The sequence below is a fragment of the Balaenoptera ricei genome, chromosome 17, assembly GCF_028023285.1.
Source record: "Balaenoptera ricei isolate mBalRic1 chromosome 17, mBalRic1.hap2, whole genome shotgun sequence".
NCBI classification, from domain to species: Eukaryota; Metazoa; Chordata; class Mammalia; order Artiodactyla; family Balaenopteridae; genus Balaenoptera; species Balaenoptera ricei.
Window position 1 is genome coordinate 8,546,105 of NC_082655.1, and position 17,442 is coordinate 8,563,546.

General features: G+C 49.2%; 2 protein-coding genes across 2 annotated transcripts in view; one reads left to right on the top strand and one right to left on the bottom strand.

Annotated features, from left to right (window-relative positions):
• The window catches only part of TG (thyroglobulin), a 244,962-nt gene that overhangs the window by 30,633 nt on the left and 196,887 nt on the right, over positions 1-17,442 (bottom strand). Inside the window, exons 42-43 of the mRNA XM_059901660.1 lie at positions 5,966-6,130; positions 4,787-4,954 (exon numbers count right to left, since the gene is read on the bottom strand). Of these exons, the coding sequence (XP_059757643.1) occupies positions 4,787-4,954; positions 5,966-6,130 (333 nt within the window). The remainder of the gene's footprint in view (positions 1-4,786; positions 4,955-5,965; positions 6,131-17,442) is intronic.
• Positions 1-17,442, top strand: part of SLA (Src like adaptor) — an 84,882-nt gene that overhangs the window by 23,148 nt on the left and 44,292 nt on the right. The window lies entirely within an intron of this gene.

The following is a 17,442-nucleotide window of genomic DNA, read 5'->3' on the forward strand; positions in this document are numbered from 1 at the left end:
TGAACAGGTCTCTGTGTTGGGAAAGCCTACTTGAGACCCTGTTCTAGGCGGATGTGGAAATTTTCTACAGTTGGTATGTCCTGCTTCTCAGCACAGACAGGGTGGGAAGGGCTCGGCCCGTATGGATGGACAGAGGATTCGGGAAAGGAATCGCTGGGATGGAGGCCCTCAGGAACGTGCCATCCTGGGACTCTCCTCGGCTAATGGCAGCTGGACTCAGGTGGTATGGAGCCTTCCAGGGGGAAGTGGAGAAACCCACAACCCAACGCTGAACGCAGGTCACGAGCAGGCTGAGGAAGGGAGGGCAACCCGGAGGGCACGAGTGAGCAGCATGTTTGGAAAGAGAAGAGGAACTTCAATACTGCCTCCAGAGGGCAGCTGGTAGCTCGGCCCCCACTTGGATGTCCACGCTACTCCATGGCATTTCTGTGTTGGGCATGATTCTGAGGATTATTCCTCTGGGCTATGATCTGGCTGTAGGGTGTTGCAGGTGGTGCTAGTGCATTTCCATCACTGTCTTAGAGTTTAGCGCACAAAGCACCCCCAATTGGAGCCAGAGGACCTTCAGTGGAGACTTGGCTTTGCAAATGACTAGCGAGTAGACCTTGGGACAATCATTAAACCTCTCGAAACCTATTTCTTCCTCAGTACAATGGTGTTAAATGTTGGTTCGTGGGTATGGAGCTCATAGCATTATGGCTGAGATAAAAGAAGAATGTGGGTGGAACTGCAAAGCCCTTTGCACCGAGTGGCCCTGATTCTAGCTGGGTTTGTGCTCACCTAGCATGCTGTCATTGTTGGACGACAAGCTCATGGAGGGAAGGCCTGGCTTTTCCCAGAGGGCTGGGATGGAAAGAGGGTGGCTTTGGAGTTGAATTCTGGCTTCTCTCTGAACTGGTTTCCCATCTGAGCATTACTGATAATAATCCCTGATCCATAGGGTCCTTTGGGAATAAATTATCTCCTTGAAGACTCCTAGGTCAGATCCATAATTTCATTTTTTCCATTGAATAAAGATTCATTGAGCACTTACTGTGTACCAGCCACTTTTGTAGGCACCAGAGATATAGCAGAAAGCAAAATAGATAAAGTCTCAGAGCGCATGGGGCTCACATTCTAGAGGAGGAAGAAATAGAGTAGACAAATATATAACATGTCAAGGGGAACAAGCGCTGAGGATGCGGAGCAGGATAAAGGGGAGAGAGGATGCTGGGGGTGTGGATGCCTTTCCCACCAGAGTGGTCCAGGATGTTCTCGCCAAAGAAGCAGACCCTGAAGGAAGTGAGGGAATGAGTTACCTGGGGAAGAACATTCTAGAAGAGGGAACAGAAAGTGCCAAGACCCTAAGGTGGGAGTGTGCTTGGCAGATTTGAGGAACACCATAGGGACCAGTTAGGCTGCAGCACGGTGAGCGGGAGGAGGCGGGCAGCAGGAGATGAGGTCAGAGAGCAAATAGTGGCCACATCAGATAGTGGGCGTTAAGGACTGTGGCTTTTCCTCTGCATGAGCTGAGGCCACTGGACGGCTTTAAGAAGAGGAGTGACGTGATCTGACTTACACCGTAAAGGGATTACTCCAGCCCCTGTGGTTCTCATAGAGCAAAGGGGGCAAAGCCAGAAGCAGGGAGATGGTTGGGGGCCATTGTAAAACTCCCGGAGAAAGATGATGGCAAGGATCAGGGTGACGGCAGAAGAGGTGGGGAGAGGGGGTTGGAAACATTTTGAAGATAGATGTGCTGACGGAATGCTGGTAGGCAGAGAGAGAGGTTTGGAGTCTGGGTTGCCGTTTGTTGAGATGGTGAAGACAGTGGGAGCATAAGCTGGTTGGGGGTGGGGACATAAGTGGAATCAGCAGTTCATTTTGGCTGTGTTAAGAGTGAGAAGCGATGAGATATCTAAGTGAAGACGTCAAGTAGACCCTGCGCTAACCCAGTCTAGAGTTCAAGGGAAAAGCCCAGGCGGGAGGTATAGAGTGGGGCTGGAGGTACACGTTCAGCAGATGCCGGCATGTAATGGCACTGCAAGTGTGGACTTGGCCTCAAACCCGACTGTTACTGCATCCCTCCTTCTCCCAACTGTCCACAGCAGTCAGCACCTAGGTGGGCTCCCAGCGGGATGCAGGCTCTGAAGAACCACCCAACGACTGCACTAGCGCCTGTTCAAAGGAGAATCAATGGAGAAGGGAAGTCAGACAGGAATAACCAGCCGGTTCCCTATTCTGGCGCCTGGACTTGAGGGCACACTCTCCTACCCATCTCCTGGTGCAGGCAGTGAGCTCTGTCAGCAGACACGATCTTTCTTTGCAAGTGGACCAAGGAAACATCTCCTTGAAAGCCTCAGAGGGAAACTCAATGCATTGTTGAGGAGGGTTTCCAGTCCTCTGGATGCAGGTTCCCTGCTGGAGGGGGTTCAGAAATCCAGGGCAGAGTTGGGAAACTCCCAAGATGCTGCTGGGAGAGGACCAGGCAACACCAAGGCAGCCGCAGACGATCCTCTTACGATGGGTTGGCATCACCCGAAAATATAAACTTGAGCTGCCCTAGGGTCAACCCCAGCACCAAGACTGCCAATAAAAGCTCCCCTCCCCCCAGCCCCGATGGATGGCTTTTCCACTGGGGGTGGGAGGAGTCTGGGAACTTGCTGCTGGGGCCTGCTTCTAGGATGATTCTCCAGGCTCCCGGGAATGTAGTTCTTCCTCTCTCTCTCTAAGGTCGGAGATGGCTGGGATGCGTTTCCAGCACGTGGTCCAAAGAATCAGAGCTGTGAGGATATAGTATCTTCTGCACAAAGATTTCCACATCCTCCCCTGACGGGCAGTGTGGAACGAGGTGTTGCATGGAAGAGGATCCAGGGCCGATGGCCATGTGTTTCCATGCTGCCCATGCTGTAGGGCATCGTCTCTCTCGGGCAGCACGCAGAGTGCAGCACAAATGTAAGGACATTCGTTTCTTTCTCTTGCTTTATAATTCTTTGCTTTTGTGAATCTTTTGTAACACTTAGTATAAGAGTACTCATGTATATAATTTACACTCAAATGACTGTGCTTACTATTTTTTAACTGATGATGGGCTTGATCGAAGTAGTGGGAATTTGAAGACCCACTACTTTAGAGAAGAAAAGCCCAGGGCTAGTGGCGGAGAGTGGCATTGTTTCAGTGTTTCCTGAGCGTCAGTCTGGTTCAATAATCAAGTTGCAGCCCCTTGAAGTAAAGGGCTGAGTCATATACGGGTGCTCGGCAGAAAAATGTAGAGATGGATCAGGGGCAAAAGTTCCTTCTCCATGGCTGTGAGTCAACAGGATGGAAGCTGTTAGTGACCTAAGCTCTGCTCTATGCCACCCCCCAATACACACACACACAACGCAACACAGTGCGCTCTATTTATACATATACATATATATGCACACATATATGCCTATGTGATGTATTCATATGTATATTAGTAATGTTAGTAATATTAAATTCATAGTATTCTTTTTCACATTGCCACACCTCCTGGGATAGCCCATGTTAATTGCTTGCTGTGTATCTTTCTACAGCACTATCCTTTCACATAGAAATAAATACAATTATACACATTTACATATTTATAGATATACACAGGTTGGTTGTTTTTTAAATATATGAATGCTACCTTAATTTCACACTCCTCTGCATTCTGATTTTTTTGTTTTCCATTTAACAACATATCACAGGCATCCTCAAGCCAGGAGAGATGTATCTGGTTCATTCTTTTCACCGTCTGCATCATATTCAATAGTTCATCATATTCAATAGTGTGTATCTTCATCTAGTCAACCATTTCGCTGTTCATAGACATTTGAGTTGCTTTCAATGTTTTTGCCACAGTAATTAATGCTGTGATTAATACCCTTGTATATATCTCATGTCAAAGTGGTGCTTTTATTGCTGTAAGATAGATTCCCCTAAGTGAGGTAGCTTACCCAAGGGGATAGCATAATCCAAAGGATGCAAGACCCCATTTGGTTGCATTAATGATTCTTTTTCTGTTGTTATTAATTCCAACGCATACTGCCTTATATTCAATAGAGCCCTACGCTGAGTGTGTGTGTCCTCACCTTGTGTCATGTGCTGGGACCACCATCCCAGGCTGATGACCTAGAGGGCCCATCAGGAGCAGCTGACAAGGAGGGGTGGGCGGGCCAGGGGAGAGTGTGCTCGACCTCCTCCCGGGTGGCTGCATCCTGGTGAGGAGTGATGGCCTCTCTGGTCTGAGCAGGAAGTGTCTGCTCGGGCAGATAAATGACCTCACAAGTCCCTCGCACTTTGCTGTGTCTCCAGCAAGCCACACAAAGCTGCTCTTGCCCTGTGCCTGGTCCACACTTTCCTGGGACGGCTGGGAAGCTCGGAAGCTTGGAAGGCTAGTGTTTGGGTTTCCCTGCCAGGACTCTCTTCATCCCCACGCCTCTCCTTCTCCCAGCCTCCGTGGGACAAGCATCTTTCATGCAGCAGCGGTACCCATGGCCAGGAACCCTGAAGCTACAGAGCTCCTGGGTCAGCCCTGCTGGCGGTTTCCCACGGTGATTCATTCACAGCTGTAATTTGTGGATGTGTCTGGGTTGCTCACAACTCGGCAGGTGTCCTATTTCTGAATCCCACCCACCACTACCACCTCCCAAACTTCTTATAGAGCCCTTACACATGTCGTTTTTCAGCGATTGTTTTGAAAATAAGCAAGTAAGTCGATGACTCTCGACCAAGGTCAGACTTAGGTCCAGAGTCACCGGGCTGCACCCCGCAGGGGCCCCTGGGGCCTCCTCCCACCTACCTTCACGGCCTTGGCTCTGCTGATAAGCCCGTCATCCTGAGAACTCCCGATGAGCAGATCCACCTTCACCCGCGGAGCTCTCTGCAGTGCTCTGGCTGGAGCTTCTTGGAGGTACTGGCCATTGACCACAGGACCCCAGTAGTGGAAAGGGCCACTCACGGCCAGGAGCTGCATCAGGTGCAAAGGGGTGTCATGATTTATATGGACTTTGTCCTTTAAAAAAATGGTACTGGAATAATGCGTTGCATTGCTTCACTTAATTGGGTCTTAACCATAATGAACACCAGTGCTGGTTATTCACCCAAAGCTCTGCTGGGAAATAAGAGTAACGTGGCCAGACAATAGCCAGGCAGGACACCAGGCGACAGTGCTGGGAAGGTGAGTCTTGCTCTGAGCACTGGTTGGTCCCTAGGGGAGCATCCCAGAGCCTCCCACCGAAGTGACAACAGATCCACAGGGAGGAACGGGTCAGCCTGAGCCTGTGGTTGAGTGAGTGAAGCAAGAGATATTGATCGAGGAGGAGGTGGTGGCCAAAGGCAGGATATGACAGGGAAATTCACCAGCTTTAGCCACCATCCGATTAGCCCACGTTTGGAGGAGCTGAGGATAAGACCTGCGCGGGGTCTGCAAGTCCAGGCTCATTGCCGAAGGGATTAAAGTGTCGGCTCAGATGACAAGCTATTCCTGCTAGAGTCCCCTTTGTTAATATCAGGGCCAGCCAGAGAGACTGGGGGCTGCGAGCAGGATGTTTATAGGCTGGAGAAGGAAGCACACCGCTGTCCGACCTAAGGGGGCATGCTGGCCTCACTCCACTGCAGCCGTGGCCACAGTGCTCAGTACATGTCGCTGTGGCTTGACGGGGTGCCACCAAGGTGCCAGCAAGACCCTTTACCTACGTCACTTCATTATCTTTTCCTCCTCTATAGGGTTCCCATCATTATCCCCATCGTACAGATAAAATCTGATGAGCCCAGAGATCTGTCGACCCTCAGGACCTGTGCTTGGTCCATTACATCCTGTGGCCTACGCACGGCACAGGGGGTCTGGAAATATGCACTCAGTTCCAGCTGGTCACCAATCTACTGCGTGGCCTTGGGTGGGTCCTGTCTCCTTTCTGGCCTGGTTTCCATTTGGGAAAGATCAGAGGGTGTCCCGCCCAACTCGCACACAAGTGCCCACCTTGGTCTGGGCGTCGTTGAGGACGCTGGCAGGCTCCCGGCGGAGGCAGGACACCGTTTCCTGGATGGACGAGGTAGGGCAGCCAACCTCCTTCGCCAAAGCAGCTGCCTGCTGCCGAGCCCTCTCCGGCCTGATGACAGCGGCGGGGGAGAGCGCGGAGCCGCCCTGGAAGACAAAGCAGACTCAGGGCCCAAAGTCTAGATCACCTCCCATCCTCCGCTCAGCCCAGAGACCTCAGGGCCTCATCAGGGCTCTGCATCCTTCTTCTAGGCATGGGAGCCCCAGGACCCTTCCCGGGAGACCCACAGGCATCTAGGAAGTCAGAGCTGATCAATATTATATCAACATGTTGTGAGCTCTTGAGTGAGTCTCCCTAGGCCTCGGTTTCTGACCTGTGAAGTGAGAGCAGTGGACCGAGTGATCTTCAGTCTTGGCTATGAACTAAAGTTGTATATTGAGGCAAAGAGTTGATGGTGGTTGAACAGGGACAAAGGTCAGAACTGTCCTCTGAGAAGAGGACTCTGCAAAAGCGGATACATCCCCCCAGCACCTCCTGGGGCTCCTTAAATAGCACGCTTTCCTGGCTCAGTTAAGCTAGAGTTGGACTTTAAAATAGATGCCCACTTAAAGGTGATGGAAACACAGTCATTGTGAAAGTAAATTGTATCAGCAAAGTCATTGTAAGTCTCCGTACAAATTGCAGGTCTCTGGGAGCATTTCCTCTCTAAGAATGCAGGTGGTGGTTACTGGGTTCTGGGAGATGGCTCTCCGGGCCTGGACTGTTGGTGGAACTGGGTCTTCTGCCAGGGGTGGAAGAGGTGAGCCGAGTGGGGTCTTGACCAGGGTAGGACCCTGGGGCCCATCCTCTGTGGGTCACCCCTTCCCTCCAGCTCAGACGCGGGCTACTGCCCACCATGGAATCAGGGACGGTCTGGGACTTGCTGGCACCGCTACCATCACTCGTGATGCTGCCACTAATAATAGTAACAGAACAGCCATTGACTGGGGACTTAGACTATCTCGAGAGCTTCCGCCTTTTTATCTCATTGGATCCTCATAAGAGATGTGTACGTTAGCGGCTGTTACTGTCTCCATTTTATAAATACGGAAAGAAAGAAATAGGGAAATGAAGTAGCTTGGCCAAGGCCAAAAATCTTATCAGAGGTGGAACCAGCCTGTGACTTCAGACAGCTGGGCTTCAGAGTCTGCTGTGTTCCAGGACCTTGGGCAGCAAGTGGAAAGCTCTAGATCCATGACCAACCTCTGTAATGAGGGGCAGCTGGGCTGGAGAGTATTGGTCATGGGGCACTTACTGCCACCTGCCAGGTGGTCCCCCTCCCAAGAACTTTTTCTGCTTCATCTCGTGTAATCGTCACAAGAAGAATACAAGGTAGGTACAACCGTCATCCCCGCCCTGTCGACAAGCAAACTAAGGCTCCAAGAGGAAAGGGAGAATCCTCACTTATCAAGTACCTAATATATACCAGGAGCTAGGAGCTTGGCAACCACAGTCTATAAGTACTTCACATGTATTAACTCAATAAATCCTCTCCACAACCCTGGGAGGTAAATATTACTTATGCCCTTATCTTAGAGAGGAGGAAAGCAAAGCACAGAGAGGTTCAGTATCTTGTCCAACGTCGTACAGCTGGTGAGCGGCAGAGCCAGGACCCCAGTCTCAGCAGCCCACCCCTGGGCTGTGCTCTCAACCCCACGTGATGCCATGTGTGTCTTCACATCCAGCACAAGATGGTGTGTCCAGGAGCTGAACTGCCCCCCTTGCTCCAGTGTAAAGAGAACACTGATCTGGCTGACTCCATGGTGTTTGTTTCCATTTTAGGCCCTACCCTGAGCTAAAAATACCAGCAACACAGAGCTCGGTTTCCTCATACGTGAAATGGGTTTACCAGCAGGTACGGCTCTCTCTGGGTCTTTGAGAGGGGCGTTGAGGTAATGCAGAGGAAGCACTCTGGAAACTGTAAAGTGCAGTGCCCACGCTCCCCTGGGTCGTTGGTGCTCGTACCCACTGTGTAAAAGAGACAACAGACAGAGGTCTAGAGGGGAGGGCACTGATCCTCCTGAAAGCCTGCTGGACAAGCTTCCTGGAACAGGGAGTACATTCCAGCGCTGCCCCCCGGAGGTCCCAGGGGTCTTTGTGCTTCAGGTCAGGACTGAGGGGCACGGGCAAAGCACGGGCGCCACAATGAGAACAGGCTGCCCTGAGGGTAGACAGAGAGCTGAGGGCAGCACTGGGCCAAGCAGATGCCCAGAGGGCAGGCAGCCCTCTGCCTGGGGCCTGGGACTGGGCCTGTCCACAAGGAGGGTCGAGGCTCCAAATCCCAGAAGCTCAATGCAGCGAATGTAGAAGCTCTGTGCTCCAGACCCGGCCCCAAGTCTACAGGCTGACTTCACATGGTCCTCAACACCTTTCCTCCTGGGCACCTTGACCCAGAAGTATCGATCCACGTGGCCCCTCTGGGGTGGTTGAGGTGCCCAAGAATAGCAAGAGCCAACCTCGATGGAGTGTCTCTGTGCATCCTCAGTATCTGACAGATATTAATTTACTCAAGCCTCACAACCATCCCACGAGGCAGGGGGAATTATCACCCTAGTTTATAGAGGAGGGGGTTTCAGGCACAGAGAGGCTCTGTGGACCTCCAGCCAAGGGCTCTTGCTCTGAGCTTCAGCGTCTATAAACCAGGGCGAGTCCTAAGCAGTAATAAAAGTAAAACGCCAGCCAATGCCAGCCAACCTGGAGCTCAGCAATGGTGTCAGCAAGTAAAGGTCATGAAGGTTGAACCCTTACGTGGAGTCCCTGTGCCCATGGGTTTATCTTTCCAACACTGAGAATGTCAGCTTTTCTGAGAACCATTGGATGTGCTCAGTCTGAAGGGAAAAGACACACACACAGACACACACACACACACACTAATACACGCTCACGATATTCAAGGTTAAAGCCCCATGTTCTAAACTGCGCTTCGAGCTGACAAAGTGCAGAAGTCTGAGGTGGGCCTCTGACCCTCGTCTGCCCACAGATAGGCTGTGAGGAGATGTGGACTTCAGGATGGGGCCCTCTAATGTGTTCTACATTTTCTACAGATATAAAAAGCCAGAGTCCCTGATACGGTGAGGAAGTGGTTAAAGGCGTGGGTTACACTGACATGGCAAGAGAGAACTCAGAGAACTTTCCTCTCTTCAAGTACTGTGTTTTAATCGATCTTTCTGAAGGAAACCACATTCTTCATGGAAAATCAGTGGTTAAACAAGCCAACGGCCGGCTCAGCCCTCACTTTGAAGCACTTGGTTGAAGACAGAGAACTGGGGGTGGCAGGAGGGTGTGGTGCGCAAAGTCGCGCAAAGAGCGGGGCCTTTGGGGGCAGAGGGACCAGGCTCACACCCCAGCCCTGACGCTCGCTGATGTAGTGACCTTGGCCAGTGAGTGACACCTGGGGCCTCGGTTTCCTCATCTGTGAATGGGGACGACGCACCTACTGCACAGGCCGTGGTGCGCATGCCCAGAGGGGCTGGCTGCGTGTTCCCCGCGGCGGGCGGTGAGGTCCCTACTGCTGTGAGCGCCCGGGGCTCAGGGGGCTGGGGACCGGCAGCAGGGTCTCTCCAGCCGCCTGTCACGCCAGCCGTCCCTCCCCAGCCCTGGGCCCGCGCTTTACCTAAATCTGACCTAGAGTGGCAATGAATTTCCGCTTGTTGTTTTTTTTAACTTTAAAAATAGTGCAGGGCAAAACCACCATTGCTGACCACTGTTGTTTCTTTCTGGAGCCTCTGAACATGGGAAGGTGTCTTGAACTCAGCCAGCCACTGTGGTCACCCGAGAGTCAGGGCCTGCCCCTGGCCAAGCATGGGCACAGAGCACGTGGTCACAGACAGAACGGCACACTCACAGTACGGTCATGCACACATACAGTCACGCACAGACACACACACACACAAAGACACACGCACACTCAAAAACACACACTCTCACACAGAGACACACACAAGACACACCAGACTTTCTTGAAATGGACACCTCAGTGAACCACTCACAGGTCTTCCCCGGAAAGCACCAAGGAGGGGGTAGTTTCTGTGACAAACACGCCATCCCAGAAGGGCCTGGTGGCCCTCTCTTAGGGGGACAGGTGAGTCCAAGGAGGTGGCTCTGGGTGGCAGGTGAGCCCTCCAGGAGGTGCCAGCTCCTTCTCATCTCCTTCCTCGAGTCCGTCACCCTCTGCCACCCGTCCCCCCCACAATGGGTCCCTCACCCGTGAGGGGACGGTGAAGGGAAGGAGGGGGTGGGTGGGAAGCTGGGAGCCTGCCGGGGGCACAGTGTGGAATCAAGGAGTTAATTCACGCCGAGCCCTTGCGCAGGTGCCCTGCACGCAGATGTAACAATGATGGCAATAATTCTCATTTAAATAACACTCAGTATGTGCCACACACTCTAGAAGGCTGTACACATGGAGGCTGGTTTACACCCAAGAACAACCCTATGAGTGGGGACAGGGTTATCTCTGCCTTACGGGGGTGAAACTCAGGGCAGAGATCAGGGTCCTTGCCCCGAGTCTCACAGCTGGGGAGCGAGGGCACCGGGAGTTGAATCCAGGCAGCTGGCTCCTTAGCAACATGTTCTAACCTTGTGAGCCCTCAGTCTTATGACTCTGGTCACCGGTCCCTTTCTGTCCCTGTGTGAATGTGAGGCCAAAGCAAAGTGGAAGGTCATGGCTCCGGGCCCGGGCAGACCAGGGTTTCGACCCCAGCTCCGTCCATTGCCATCTTGCCAACTCCCTTTGTCATTCTGAGCTTCCAAGTCCTGATCTGAGAAATGGGGATATTTTGGTGAACGTTCACGGGGCTGGTACGCAGAGTGATCGAGATGATGGATGCAAACTAGCTAACATGGAATTATCACTCCATAAAGTTAGTTACAATTATCGTGATGAATACTGTTACCCAGGTATTTCACTCCTACAATTTGACGTACTATCATTTGATATTATCATTATCAAAGTCACTTAATTAAACCTGTTGTTACAAACCTAGTGACAGGGAGCAAGTCCCTTGCAATCTCTGTCTTGGAGTTCTGTTCACATTCACTTGCTACTTTTTGAAAATATGGACTATATCCCTAGGACACACATATTAGTGGCCTCAAGATGAATCTGTCTATCATCAGGGTCAAGAGAGAGCCAGGAGTTCTCATGCTTTCAAAGTTCAGAGCGGGGAGAGATTTCTGAGCATGAGGGTGGTCCAGAGGAAGCTGCACAGAAGTAGGACTTGAGTGGGCTTTGATGGGAGGAAACGATTAGAGAAAAGGAAAGACGGCAGGTGGCCACTCTTGGGGGGAAAAGGCAGGGATGGCAGGTGAATTCAGGGGTCTGATTACCCAAGGGAGCTGTAGGGGGTAGCAGCTGGTTTCAGGTATCCCAGCATCCCCAGAACAGGACTTAGAAAAATATGTACTGAATGAGTGAGCTAGTGGCTGTGTAAGTGGATGGGTAGATGGATGGATGGATGGATGGATGGGTGGATGGATGGACCAATTAATTCTCCTGGGTGAAGAGAGGCATGGGCATAGAGAGGTAGTGAGGAACAAAAGTGAGAGGGCTTTAAATCCAGCCTAAGCAAGAGGTGCAATTAGAAGGTAGTAAACCCCAAGATACAGGACAGGTATCTCACAGGCAGTGAGGAGTCAGTACAGGCTTCTGAACAGGGTGTTAGAGAAGGTATTTTAGGAATGTCCTTGAGTCATTTGTCTTTGCATCTCAGTGCTGAAAATAGTGCATAGCACTCAATAGCCTCTCAGCAAATGAGCCTCGAAGCTTTCTGAAGATGAACTTCTGATGGCAGAGGTTGGGATGGTTATTCCTTTACCCCCGGAGCCTAGCACAAAGCTTGGCGTACAGCAGGCCTTCGCTAAACATTGGTGAGCAGGAACTCAAGTGAATGGCTGGATGGTGGATTGACCGCTGAGTGGGATGAATGGGAGAGGTGTTGTCTGAAGCAGGAAGCCCAGCAGAGGCTCGTGTGGCCAGAGGAGAAAGGGGTGAGGCGTGATCCAGTGCTTCACTGCCACTGCCCTGCATAGGACCCTCTCCTAGGAACGGGCCCAAGCCTGGAAGGTTGAGACCAGAATGTTGTAGACTAGCTGGACTGGGGGACACCATTGAGGCAGACAACTCAGAGAGAATTCCGCAAACTAAAGCAAGAGATAGACTCTTTAAAAAACCTTCTGTACATCCAAGTTAATATTAGTATTCTCTTTAATCTTTTCTACACCGAAATCGTCTTCTTTTCTTGATCCCTAAAAGCATGAGTTTTAGTCTAATTTGTAACACTTTGAGTTTGGCAAAAGTTCAGTCAAAGGGATGGTAATTAACACAACTTTCATCTTGAAACCCTAGCCTGAGGGCATAAGAGCACGCTTCCCCTTTCCTCTTCTTCTTAGGAATCAGCAGTTCTTGTTTTTAGTTGGTGAAAGCCCAGGGAATTTGGATGAGGAAAAAAAGCTGTATCTTAGCCCTTGTTAATATCCTTTGAACATCAGCCGAGGTGTTGCCCTTGCCTCCAAGCATCTTAACACCAAGTACAGGGATGAATCGTAACCTAGGGGAGCACATGAAAGGCAAGGCTGGAAAGAGGCTCCGTGAGTGCTTCCTCTCTTACGGAGAAGTGTGTGTGTACAAAATACATCACCTCTGTAAGCCTCAGGGCTCTCCACTATAAAGCGCCAGCCTCACAGCCTTGTTGCAAGAGGTGTGGGAAGTACACCGTGTGAGGAACTCAGCGCGGGGCCTGGTGCAGAGCAAGCGCTCACCACTGGCTTCCATTCCTTCTCTCCCTCTTAGTTCCGTGGGTCCTCCCAATAGGACAACAGCTCGCCAGCCCTTCTTCGGTGACTAATTCTACCTTGTCATTCTCTTTAAAACTTTGAAAGCAACTTCCAGTGTGGCAAAGTGGGGTAGCACTTCATAAATTGCAGCTGATGGCAGGAGTCAGAACCTGCCGGAAAGACAAACAGCCTGGTCCCTCTGAGGCGCAGGGAACTGAGCAAGAGGTACGGCTTCACGGCCAGGTCTGCTTCCTCCCGGCCGTGGGACGCCTGCTAAGCCCTCTGCAGCCTCTCTCCACCTGCGTCTCTCCATCTTTATATAACTTTTGTTAAAACATTTTTTAAAAAGCTTCTGGCCGCACCACGCAGCATGTGGGATCTTAGTTCCCCAACCAGGGCCTGCGCCCCCTGCATTGGAAGCACGGAGTCTTAACCACTGGACCACCAGGGAATTCCTGCTCCATCTTTATATAACTTTTAAAGGGAAGTGGAAGGCAATTAAATGTTTACAACGTACCTTTTAAGAGCCAGTCATTCATGCACATTTTCTCATGTGATCCCAGCAACAGCCCTATAAGGATTACCATCCCCACTTTATAGATGGAGGCTCAGAGTGGGCAAGTACTTTGCTCAAGGTCTTGGGACTAAAAGCAGTAGAGCCAGGGTTATAAGGCTTGCACTGTCTCTCCCCTACACTGTCCTACCTATGGCTGGAAACAACGAGAACTCAGCCCATCACACCCTTATTTTCCACGCCACTCGGGGTGGCTTATGGGTGATGACCTGTAAACAAAATCTTTGCGAGGGTGGCCAGGACAGAGAGAGGAAAGGCGGGGAGAGTCTGGCTTCTCCTGCGTCAGGAGTGCCGAATGGGGAAGTCACACAGGACAGCTTGCAAAGGTCCGTTGTCATGCTCTCGTTATGTCTGCAGCCTGGAAAAGCCACACAGACCAGAACCCACCCTCGGTCACTTTGATGTGCATTTACAACTGTCCCACACTCTGCTTTATACAGAGCGCTCACTCAGTCTCATTTCAATACCCTCACCCACCTGATGAAGTAGGAAGAACCAGTATTATTTAAAAAGAAAATACATTACTTGTTTAATCACCTCTTTTGTACATTCTCCACTTCATTCCAAAAAGAAATTGGGGTATACTCAGGAAAGGGTGTCAAGGAAGTTTAGTAAGCTGCTGGTACCAGGTGAAGGAGGTTAAGAAGCCAGATTTTCTGAACCCCAAGATGCTGTGGCTTTCCCATGATGCCACGCTGCCTCGAGGGAGGGCAGGGGTCCTGTGAAATTCATGCCATCTCCCCATTGCCTATCACTCCACCAGGCTCTCTGGATAGTCCAACTTTGTCAACTCCCAGAGTCCCCTATTAATTCCAGGAGACGGAATGATGGGTGAGTTTTATGGGCTTTTTACACTCTTCAGAATATTCTAACTTTTCTCCAATGAATTTATATTACTTTTAATTAGAAAGAATTTTAATTACATTTAAAAGATCAATTCCATACTAAAACATAACTTGACTCTTGTCAAGAGGAAAGCAGCCATAGTCACTGATCAGTGGATGAGTGGCAAGGCCAAGGCCATGGAAGAACACTTGTCAGGGGAAATAAGAGGTGGGAAGACCCCCGAGGGCGGGAGAGGCCGTCCTGACCGAGAGGAGTGGTCCCAAGAACAAGCCTTGCCATCATCACATCACAGGTCTACCGAAATGGCAATCTTCTTCACACCCTGGAAAAAAGCTAACGTGCATTGTCCTACAGCCATCGGTGTCACCTCAGTTTAGTTAAAGGCAGAACGGCAACTTTTGCAATTTTTAAAGCAAAAATAGCAGCACAAAAGTCTATGGTAGAAAATACAGGTGAACAAAACAAAGAAAATTAAAATTACTTACTGTCCTCTCAATCAGGGAGCATGACGGTTAAATACTGTTATCCTCCTAGCATGTATCTTCCGTGTGTGTGTGTGTGTGTGTGTGTGTGTGTGTGTGTGTGTTATGAGTAGGAAACAAGTTAAATCATATTGATGTTGAACTTGTCTTTTTTTATCTCACAGTGCATTGTGAATATCAGTCTGTGCTGATACCTAGTCATTTATGAGATTTTCTAATGCCATCGTGCATCAGGTATTTAGGCTGTTAGGGAGAGAGTCATGGAGAGGTTAGGAGCAGCTGCAGGTCACACTTGGATGCAAAGCCCTGCTCTGATTTGTACTTTTTGATTTGGACTCTTCCTTCATCTGTAAGAAGGAGTGTAATGATGCTGATAGTTTCCCTAGAGGACTGTTGTAGTGAAAAATAAGATGATTTTCATATAACAATAGGGTGCATTACACATGTGAGTATTCAGTAAATGATAGCTTTATTGTTTCTAGTTTTATGATGTTTTAGACAACACTGAAATGCACATCCTTGTAGCTAAATCTATTCACATAGCCATCATGATTTTCATATACAAAAGAATTACTAGGTCAAAAGGTATACATATTTTTTTTTCTGCGAGATAACGAAAATGTATTGAATGAGCAGTTTACATAATATTTTAATCATTTCCCAATAGATATCATGTGAAAACCTTTATTAAAGGGAAATATTTTTTTATTGTATATGTATGGTAAATATTTAGATAGTATTTTAATCCATGTTTCTTGGCCCCTATAGCTAACTTTTTAAAAATGGTTTTAATGAGCTATAACTCACATAGCAGACAGTTCACTCATTTAAAGCATATAATTCAATGGTTTTTAGTTATATTCACACAGTCGTGCAACCATCACCATAATCTAATTTTAGAATATTTTCATCATCCCACAAAGAAATCCTGTACCCACTAGGAGTCAGTCCCCATTCCCCACCCTCACTCCCAGCCCCTGGAAACCACTAACGTACTTTCTCATTCTGAACATGTCATATAAGTGGAACCACACAATACCGTGGCCTTTTGTGTCTAGCTGCTTTCACTTCATCCATGTTAGAGCATGGAAGCATCAGTACTTCATTCCTTTTGGTTGCTGAATAATTCTCCACTGCCTAGATATACGATTATTTTGTGTACCTATTTATCAGCTGATGGACATTTGGGTTGTTGTTTCTACTTTTTGGTGATTATAAGCAATGCTGCTGTGAACATTCGTGTTTAATTTTGCGTGTGTGGATATATGTCTTCGTTTCTCTTGGTTGTATTCCTAGGAGTATGTATGTGTGTATGCTGGGTCATATGGTAACTCTATATTTAACCCTTTGAGTAGGTGCCAACATGTTTCTAAAGCAGCTGCGCCACTTTATATTCCCACAAGCAATGTACGAATGTTCCGATCTCTCCACATCCTCAACAACGCTTTGTCTTTTTTATTATTATTATAGAAATTTTAGTGGGTATGAAGTGGTATCTCATCATGGTTTTAATTTGCATTTCCCTAATGTCTATGATGTTGAGTATCTTTTCATGTGCTTATGGGCCATTTGTATATCTTCTTTGGGGAAACATCTATTCAGATCCTTTGCCCATTTTTAAATTGGGATAATTTGTCTTTTTGTTACTGAGTTATTAGTGTTCATTGTATATTCTGGGTACAAGTCCCTTAACAGATATATGATTTGTAAGCATTTTCTCCCATTCTGTGGGTTGCCTTTTCACTTTCTTGATGGTATTTTTTGCAACACAAAAGTTTTTAGCTTTGGTGAGATCCAATGCATTTATTTTTTTCTTTGCTGTTTTTGCTTTTGCGGTCATATATAAGAAACCACTGCTTAACCCAAGGTTCAGGAGTCCTGCCTAGCATTCTAACTATACATATTTTTAAAACATTTTTTATAACGTGCTGCCAAAATGCCTTACAAAAAGGCGTTATTATTTGCAAACTTAACCCACCAACCAACCGTGTCTACACATGGAAGAAAGAGGAGGAGATGCCAGCAGGTAATGGGCGCCTGCTGCGTTCCACGCCCTTTACCTCATCTTCTAAACCTCGGAACTGGGGAGAGAAGACTGTGTCCCTTTTATGAAAGAGGGACAAAGCCTCAGACGGGATAAATGACTTGCCCCAAATCACCCACTGCTTCCGAGTTGGATTCAGTCTGTTTGTCTCCAAAGCAGCTGCACCGTCCGGCCTCCCTATGCCAAAGGGAATAGGGAAAAGGCAACTCTCTGCTCTCAGCCTCCCTTCTCCTGACATCTTTGGCAAATGGTACTCTCCACGTGACCTGGCTACAGATTGTCCCCTTTACCTGGACGCGCTGTGTGGAGGCCTTGCCCAGGCATCCGCTGGGGGGAGCCCTCCCGGGTCTGGGAGCCTCCCGGGCACTTGCTCGGCCTTGGCTTTGCCCCTTTAGAACAGAGCTTGCTCTCCTGTCATGTTTCTCCTCCAGGCTCTTGGACACTTGACAAAATGCCTTTTTCCATCTGTCACAAACATTACATCCAACGGCCTCAGTCACCTTCTGGCTGTCAGAAATCATTTAAACTCTTGGCACTTGAAAAGTACTGCTTTCCCAGGCAAAGGTATCACCCTTTAAAAGTGACACCCTGAGTGATGGCCAAGGCGATGGCTGCCCCCTTATTTCAAAGGGAATCGAAAAGGCAGGCTCCTGAGTCTTTCTCCCTGTTCTCAACAAGCAATTCATACATACACGGTGGGCA